Consider the following 9,411-nt stretch of genomic DNA (forward strand, 5'->3'; position numbering starts at 1 on the left):
GCATGCACCTGTGATCTTAGCGGGGCATGCACCTGTGATTCTAGTGGGGCATGCACCTGCGATCCTAGCAGGGCATGCACCTGTGATCCTAGTGGGGCATGCACCTGCGATCCTAGTGGGGCATGCACCTGCGATCCTAGTGGGGCATGCACCTGCGATCCTAGCGGGGCATGCACCTGTGATCCTAGTTTTTCAAGGTGGAGACAGGATTGTGTAGAGTTCACGGGGCAGCCAGTCTATCAGTCAGTGAGCTCCAGGTTCAGTGACAGACCCTGCCTCAAAACATAAGGTGGAGTGCAATCAAGGAAGGCAGATGACACCAACCTCTTGACCTCTCACATGTACATACATGGGTGCTTTCACATGCACACACACACACACACACACACACACATCTGTACTTGTTCTTTTTTCAAACAGATTCGTCCAGTTGTAGAGCCCACTGACATGGACACAGAAGGCCAATTGCATTTTTTGTCTGAAGAATCTAAGATCGCCCAGCACCTTTCAGTTCTGATTGCTTTTGGCTAAGATCAAGTGTGGTGATTTTTTTAAAAGATTTTAAATTAATTTAATTTAAGTTGATGGATGTTTTGCTTCCATGTATGTCTGTGTACCACATGTGGTCCTGGTGCCCACAGAAGAGGGTTCTGCTTCTCCTGAAGTTATAGGCAGTTGTGAGCCACCATGTGGGTGCTAAAAATGGAACCTGGGTCCCCTGGAAGAGCAGGCAGTGCTCTTAGCCTCTGAGCCATGTCTCCAGCCCCAAGTGTACTGACTCTTAAGCTCTGAGCACTTGCTGGTTGCTCCCATCAAGACAAGAGACGGGGAGCTATGAAAACGGCTCGCTCATCCCTCAGCCGCTTCCCTCCAAGACAGTTACCATTTTGATGCCAACTGCCCTGAAACAAAATCATTTTGGCCGGTCCAGGTTTCCTCCATAAATTGGAGCCACATCTGGTCTTCACAGAGAGCCAGGCATTCCAGGAACTCATAATTGAGGGTCCGGGTTTGAGCCACCAGCTGGCAGCGTGTTCCCCTGGGAGAGAGTCATGGGCAAAAGTTGATCTCCACAGTAGTGATTCATTTGCCAGAGGAGAACCAGGAAAGGGGTTCTGCTTATGAGTCCAGAACGTATCTGTAAGCCTGTACACCCCCTCTTTAGTACCTAAAATGTTCTTCCCACCCGATAGCCCTGCCCCTCCGCCAGCACTCCCTGGACCATCCAGGGGTCACACCTTCCATGGAGGGCAGCCAGGAGTTCTTTGTCATCTGCACAGTCTGCAATGCCTTCTCCACAATCCCGTAGTCCAAACTGTGCTGCCGCTGGGAGGTCTGTAATGATTTTAGCAACAAAGCTCACTTGGTGGTAAAAGCAGACCTCGTGCAGTGTATGGGTATCTCTCTGTGGGTGTGGGTGTGTTTGGCGCAGAAACCGGTGGATATGGTTATGCGGTGCTCAGGGAGGAGTGGCATCAATGTGTGGTATATATTTCCTTCCTTCCTTCTTGATTTTTGAGGCAAAGTCTTATTTGACCCAGGCCGGCCTTGAACTCCTCCTCCATCTGCCTCTACTTCCCAAGTGCTGGGATCACAGACCTATGCTTCCTTGACTGGCTACATATACTTTCTTCAAAGATTCGTTTTTGTTTCTGTGGGTGCCGGTGCCTGGGTAGACCATAAAAGAGCATTGGACACCTCTGCAGCCTGAGTTACAGGAGGCTGTGAGCTATAATGTCTAATGTGGATGCTGAGAACTAAATTCGGGTCCTCGGAAGGAGCAGCTCAGCTTGTAGATTAACTACTAGCCATCTCTCCAGTCCAGGCTATGTATAGTTTCTAAAATCCCAGATAGCCTTTGGCTGTAGGGATTCTGTTTAAAGAATTATGCACTCCATGACTTCCAAAACACTGTGCTCCCGCGGAACCGGCTGTCTCCTGGCCTGCAGGCATATGGCTTGTTTCCATTCCTAGTTCTGATGGGTGGAACCTGTCCTTATCTATTCTATACTGTCTCATCTGAGGGATGGCGGACACGGAGTCATTTATATATACTTGTATACAGATTGGTCCTTTTAGAGTTTGCCTCTGTTGCGAGAAGGGAGTTTGGAACAAGTGGATACTTTGTAGTCTGGGACCAAAGGCAGATGGGAGATGAGACAAGTCCCAGACAAACTTCGTACTCTGATAGGGCAGTCAGACACCCTGGAGAACAGGCAGGCAACCTTGGACCTAAACAGAGTGAGGCCAGGGTAGGACAAGCAGGCCGTCTTCATGTCTCGGGACTCTGATGCACACAGGATGGTCAGCTTGTGGTCATCACTTGTTTTTTTGTTTTTTGTTTTTTGTTTTTTTGATTTTTCGAGACAGGGTTTTTCTGTGGCTTTTGGTTCCTGTCCTGGAACTAGCTCTGTAGACCAGGCTGGCCTCGAACTCCCAGAGATCCGCCTGCCTCTGCCTCCCGAGTGCTGGGATTAAAGGCGTGCGTCACCACCGCCCGGCTATCACTTGTTTTTAAGATTTATTTATTCTGTACACAGTGCTTTACCTGCAGGCCAGAAGAGGGCACCAGATCTCACTGTAGGTGGTTGTGAGCCACCATGTGGTTGCTGGGAATTGAACCCAGGGCCTCTGGATGAGCAACCAGTGCTCTTAACTGCTGAGCTATCACTGTATATGAACTCTTTCTCCCTGAGTTTCCCAAGCGTTGGGGTACCAGGAGGAGGTTTTCAGTCTTTGCTCCCCAGATCTAAACAGGAGCAGCAGATTCTAAAGGCATGTGGCGAAAGCGTGTCTCTCCGGCAAGTGCCACCACCCAGGAAGGGTCCAGCAATGGCATTCTAAAGCTTTTGGTCATCGGGAGGACAGAAGAATCACAGCTTCTGAGGCAGTGATGTTCCCATTTTGATTTTTTTTTAATTTATTTATTTTTGAGACAGTCTCACTATGTAGCCATGGCTGGCCTAGAACTCATTCTGTAGACCAGAATGGCTGAGATCCACCTCCCTCTTTCTCCCCAGGGCTCGGATTAAAGGCTTGTACCACTGCATCTGGCCCTTTCCTGTTTTTATTTTTATTTTTTTATTTTTATCTTATTTATTTTTTTTTTGGTTTTTCGAGACAGGGTTTCTCTGTGGTTTTGGAGCCTGTCCTGAAACTAGCTCTTGTAGACCAGGCTGGTCTCGAACTCACAAAGATCCGCCTGCCTCTGCCTCCCAAGTGCTGGGTTTAAAGGCGTGCGCCACCACCGTCCGGCCCTTTCCTGTTTTTAGAAGCTCCTGGTTATCGCAAACATGGCTGTGTGCTTTGTGAAAGCTGAGGTCTTTCGCAGGCAGGGACAAGAGAATCCCTGTACTTAACTGGATGGGCAGCGTCAGGAGCGCCCCCTGCTGGGTGTGGCCGGCCTGACTCCAGACTGTGCTGCTAAGGGACAATCAGCGCTCACTGCGCCACCTGGCGGCGATGGTGGGAAGCGCCAGTGAGTGCGGCCACCTAAGCCCGGCGTCCGAGCCTTGACTGCCAGCTGCCCAGGCAGCAAAGGGTTAAGCTGTCAGCGGTGCGAAGTTAAACAGGTGTCAAAGGCGCCCCATATATCTGCAGATTGAAATCAAATTCTTTGCCGTATAAAAAGATAAATTACCCAGGCGCTGCCGCGCGTCCCACTCATCACGCCAGCGCCAGACGGCAAGCAATTTTTTTTTTTAATGTGCTAACGACCTAATCAAGCAATCAAGTCGGAGAAGATTGCAGAGTGACCGGGGCAGCCATCTGCCGGCGAGCCCCGCATTCATTTCCGCGCCCCCGCACCGGGCGGGGGCCGGGGAGGGAGCTGCAGGGGAGGAAGAGGGGGGAAAATCCTAAACAAATTAACACCCAATTTTCCCTGTCTAATTAGTTAAATGAGAAGTGTTTGGGGTCCCCCGGGGAAGGGGAGCAGCTCACGGCGAGGCGATCACTGCCTCCCCAGCATTAATTAGTGCGGGTCAATGCCATAGCTCCCGGGAGAGAAGCCGCTTTAATTTCCCGTGATATTTCAGTGCCTGAGGCCCATCGATTCAAACTGAAATTAACTTATTTTTCAATCAGCCCAGGGCTGCCCCTGGGGGTGACTCTTCTTTTGCCGCCTCCTGAATAGAGCAGGAGCAATTTTTCATCAAAAGCTGATACCTTGGCCGCCCAGGGCGGGGGAGGGGCCCACAGGGAAGGGCGGGGGCGCCAGAGGCGAGTAGATGGAAAGCCCCCAGGAAACTGGTTTTCTGTTCCTAGTTTCCTACCCTGCGATCAAGATGGGACCAGAAGCGCCCTGGGGCTTTCAGGCCCACCGGTTTCCCAAAGAGTATCAAAGACAGGCTGGGGAAACTCTGGGCTCTGTCCGCAGCTGGTCTCAGGAAGGCTGCTTGGGGGAGATGAGAAACATCCTGATCCTCTGAATAGGGCTGGATTCTGGGATCTCCCCCTGGAAGGAAGCTGCAGTGGAATGGGGGATGTAGCTCAGTGATAGAATGCTTGTCTAGCGTGGGCAAGCCCTGGGTTCCATCCCTAGCCCTGCAGATGGTGATAAGGAAGCTGCAGCTGTAGACACCCCCAAGGGACCCCAGTGTTATGCTTATTCAGCCCATACCATTCAACTCTGGGCCAGATATTCAGTCTTTGGAATGTCACCTACCAAGTTCTCTGCTAGGTCCCTATCTTCTTGGACCTAAGGCACTAGAGAACCTCACGTTCCTTTCCTGACCCAGGAATGTCACCCACCTTTCTAAAATTCCATTCTAAGTTAGGTCTGAAATGGGGGCAGCAAAGTATGTGGCAGGCGATGGTGGCACAGATGGGAGAAGCCAGGAAAACATGGCAGATCAGTACCCAAGAAGTCTACCACCTGCTGCCAGACCCCCAGACACCAGCAGGACCATGCCTCCAAGTATACAAGTATACCCACACTTCTGGGCTCCACAGACATACTCTTGCACTTTTCCCTCACTGTGGCAGGTAATAGCGCCAGGGAATTTGCTCTTTAAAAAAAATCTGCCAGAGGGGGGCTGGAGAGATGGCTCAGAAGTTAAGAGCATTGCCTGCTCTTCCAAAGGTCCTGAGTTCAATTCCCAGCAACCACATGGTGGCTCACAAACATCTGTAATGAGGTCTGGCGCCCTCTTCTGGCCTGCAGACATACATGCCAGATAGAATATTGTATAATAAATAAATAAATATTTTTTAAAAAATCTGCCAGAACTGTTATACAGAAAAATCCTGTCTCAAACAAAAACAACAACAAAAAACAAAACAAAACAAAAAATTCTTATTTCATTTAATGCATATGTGTGTTTTGTCTCCATGTATCTCCAAGCACTTCTTGTGTGTGCCTGGTACCTTCACAGCTCAGAAGAGTGTGTCAGACCCCTGAAACTGGAGTTACAGGATGTTGTGAACTCATGTGGGTGCTGGGAATCAAACCTGGGTCCTCTGGAAGAACAGCTAGTGTTAGTGTTCCTAACCACTGAGCCATGTCTCCAGTTCCTGGAATTTGTCATTTTGCAAACCAGAGGGTCTGTTACAGGCATGGCCTGTGGGTTGGACAGCTATGAAAGTGGCCCAATACAAAATTGTAAAGTTAATTAAAACATGACAGGGTTTAGGCTTTTGGGGGCACAGGGGGTGTTGAGACAGGGTTTCTCTGTGTATGTAGCCTTGGCTGTCCTGGAACTCATTCTGTAGACCAGGCTGGCCTCGAACTCTCACAGACCCGCCTGCCTCTGCCTCCAGAGTGATGGGATTAAAGGTGTGCATCACCACTGTCTAGTTGGCTTTTATATTTTTATTTAAATTTGATTGTGTGGTAGTCAAGCCAGAACTTCATAGATAATAACACCCTGTTGCAACACCAGGAGGCAGGACACATCTCTACACTGAAGTGTGAGCATCTGCAAGGTCCCTTGCATGTGTGTGGGCATTCTACCTGCACACTGTGAGCCATACCGGCTGCTGCCCACCTGCAGAGCCTCGTTTGGAAATGCCCTTAGCCAGTCTTCCTAGACAGGCTTTGATTTAAAACAAGAAATGGATCCATTTTGCCCACGGTTGTCTCTTGATGCTTGCCATCCTCCCTGAGACTCCGCGACTCCGTGGAATAGGAGAGCTGGGTCAAGAACCCTCTCTGAGGCAGCGCGGGGTGAAGGCCTCGGGCCTAGGGTTTCTCAGAGCCCAGCTCTGCCCGTTTCTCTGCACTGCCAGGTTTGGTTCCAGAACCGCAGAGCCAAGTGGAGGAAGAGAGAAAAGTGCTGGGGCAGGAGCAGCGTCATGGCTGAGTACGGGCTCTACGGGGCCATGGTCCGGCACTCCATCCCCCTGCCTGAGTCCATCCTCAAGTCTGCCAAGGACGGCATCATGGACTCCTGTGCCCCGTGGCTACTGGGTAAGAGCCTGCACCCTCCCTGGGGCCCTGCCCCTGTGGCGAGGAGAGCAAGCGGGCTCCAGGGAGAGGGAACTGAACACTGGGTAGGGAGGCCTGGGTCCCAGAGACCAGACGGGAGAGAGGTCTTCCAAGCAGGCCACCCCATCTTCTGGGGCCATTCTTTGTACCTACCGCCTGGGTGTCAGGACTCCTATTCTGGAGTCACTGGCTTCCTTTGTCCTGTGAGGAGGATGTGACCCTCGCCCTAGGCTTTGTCCTCCTTCCTCTGTGACTAAAAGTGAGCTTAAAGTGGATGAACTATCTCCCCGTGTGGGTTAAGCGAGCTCCCATGTCCCTTTGGCCGCCTCTCTAGTTTTGTCCAAGAATTTCTTTGCCCCAAACCTCCCCATCTTCCTTCTATCAACTGCCATCCAGGCATCAGCTTATCTTGGGGTCTTAAGACCTGGGATCCTGTGACAAAAGGCTAGGGGAGATGCCCTGAAGGAACAGGACAGGTTGGGGGGGTTGGTGCTCAAGCCCAAGGTCTGGTGTAGAGAATTTCGCTGAAGACCTGGTTTCCCGCCAGCCACCCTCCCACCCCCTGACCCTGGTCCAGCTGTGGGACTTGACTGTGGTGTGTGAAGAAAGACTTTCTTCTCCTCCTTAATTCTGGCCTCTCTCTATCTTTGCTGTTTTCAGTTCAAGATGGCTTTCCCAGGCGCTTTTCTAAACCCGAATACCAACAATTCTTTTTAGGGATGCACAAAAAGTCGCTGGAGGCAGCAGCTGAGTCGGGAAGGAAGCCTGAGGTGGAACGGCAGACCCTGCCCAAGCTCGACAAGATGGAGCAGGAGGACAGGGCTCCAGATGCCCAGGCAGCCATCTCCCAGGAGGAACTGAGGGAGAACAGCATTGCGGCCCTCAGAGCCAAAGCTCAGGAGCACAGCACCAAGGTTCTGGGGACTGTGTCAGGGCCGGACAGCCTGGCCAGGAACGCTGAGAAGCCAGCAGAGGAGGAAGCCATGGATGAAGATAGGCCAGCAGAGAAGCTCAGCCCACCACAGCTGGAGGACATGGCTTAGGTCAAGAACAGCTGGCTCTGGAACCCAGAGACTCTCCTCCTCTCAGGGTCTGTGGTGCAGGGAATTCTCTCTGAGGCGAGGCCAGGCCTGGCTTCTATCTCCTTCCTACACCACAGGCCCTTGATTACCCCAGCAGCTCTAGGCACAGGCCAGTTCTAGCCGTAGTTTTTCACTATGCTGAGACATCCCGGACCTACTCCTGACTTTCAAACTTCCTCTTCCTCATCCTAACAGCCTGCCTCTGGAGCCTTCTTGCCACCCCAGCGTCAAGGTCCTACCACTCCATCCCTTGGTGACGCTTGGTTTTCCAAGCCTACCCCTTACTCTCCGCTGTCTAGTCTGCTTTTACAGCTTGTGGACTCCACCCGCCCATCCCTAAAGCCTGCTACTGTGAGCCCACAGCCCGGCACAGCTGTGACTTGGACCTGCACTGGCTCAGGTGTCCTGGGCACCCCAGCACTCAGCAGGTCCCTCCCTCTCCATCGGTTCCGGTTCCTTCTAGCAGGCCTGGACCTTGGCTCCTGCTGTGTAAATATACCGCTCTGTTGGTCCATGTGTAACCTCTGCATCTTCTGCCCTACCCACCAAAGGCTAGAACCAAGACTAAACAGAGCAAGTCTCAGACTGGTTTCCCCCCCGCCCCACCCTGTCCCATGCCACGCTGTGGATCATCCTCCGGCTCTTTCTCATACCCAGCTTGCCCTAGGTTCCTCCTTTGCAGAGGTAGCAATACCATAGGTATCGGTGTACAGGCCCTGCTCCCTGAGGGAGGGAAAACTTCTCACCAATGCCACGGCTCTCTGTACTGCTGCGGAATTGTGCCCAGGGCACAATTGTGTTTCTGAAGCATCCTGGTTCTTCTGCCTAAGACTTTGACCTGCTGTTTAAGGCTTCCTTCCACTAGAGCCCCTGAGATACCAGTAGTCTCAACCTTCCTAATGCTACAACCCTTTAATACAGTTCCTCAGGTGGTGGTGACCCCCCAACCATAAAATTGTTTCGTTGCTACTTCATAGCTGTAATTTTGCTACTGTTATGAGCTGTAAATATCTGATATGCAGGACATCTGTATGGACCCCTGTGGGGGTTCGCAACCCATGGGTTGAGAACCTTTGTCGTAGCCTATCGGCTCACACGTGCCTACTTTGGGGAAACACGGTACAGCTTGAAAGCCACAGACCTGGCTTTACCTTGACCTAGGCATTCCTAAAAGGTCTAAAAACCTAAAGCGGGCCTGTGCTACACATATGTGTCACGGATGTGCGACAGGGAAGAAACAGAGCAAAGCTCATAGGCAAACAAGGCAGGTGGCCAGTTAAAAACCTACAGAAAGCTGCAGGTACTCATAGCTTCATGCCAGCTGTATGTCCGTAGAGGAGGAGCCATGCTGGACTGAGGGGCTTCTGCCTGCAGAGGAGGGGAGCCCTCTCCCCACTCCACCCCTATCTTTATATTGGCAACAGGGCACACAGCCTTACGGAGTCCTCTGTCCCTGGATTCCCAGGCCAACCACAAGACTCCCTTTGCCCCATGAAGTTAGACATCCCACACACCTTTGCAGGGGCTGCTTCACAAGAAAGGCCTGAGCCAGGGAGTTGTGACTTTTTAATCTGTTTTGATGGTTGGTTTCGTCCTCGTTCGTTCATAGAATGCTCCCACTTGCAAGGTTTTGTCTCCTTCCTGGCTGAGACGTTAGACTCTCGCCCTGGCGTGTAAATAATGTACATACTATGAGAAGGAAGAAACTGGATACTGGGGTGTTTGGAACACTGAACGGTCAGAACTTTTAGGTGTTCAGAACACAATTTCTCTGCTGTTTTCTGTAAAGACACGAGCAAGAATAAAATTCATGCAAAGACTGCTGGAAATGGAGCCAGGTGTCCTCCCTAGGCCGGGCAGTAGCTTCCGTGTGTTGGTAGGTGGCATATAAGGTAATCCACA

At 51.5% G+C, this 9,411-nt stretch overlaps 1 protein-coding gene across 2 annotated transcripts in view; it reads left to right on the forward strand.

The window, feature by feature from the left end:
* The window catches only part of Vsx2 (visual system homeobox 2), a 22,262-nt gene extending 14,792 nt beyond the window's left edge, over window positions 1-7,470 (forward strand). The window contains exons 4-5 of one of the 2 annotated variants that reach the window (XM_013354599.2): window positions 6,229-6,409; window positions 7,088-7,470. In XM_013354599.2, coding sequence (XP_013210053.1) covers window positions 6,229-6,409; window positions 7,088-7,470 — 564 coding nt within the window. The remainder of the gene's footprint in view (window positions 1-6,228; window positions 6,410-7,087) is intronic. The other variant, XM_005343348.3, reaches the window with a different exon arrangement.
* The last annotated feature ends 1,941 nt before the right edge of the window (window positions 7,471-9,411 follow it).

Source organism: Microtus ochrogaster, chromosome 1 (assembly GCF_000317375.1).
Source record: "Microtus ochrogaster isolate Prairie Vole_2 chromosome 1, MicOch1.0, whole genome shotgun sequence".
Taxonomy (NCBI): domain Eukaryota; kingdom Metazoa; phylum Chordata; class Mammalia; order Rodentia; family Cricetidae; genus Microtus; species Microtus ochrogaster.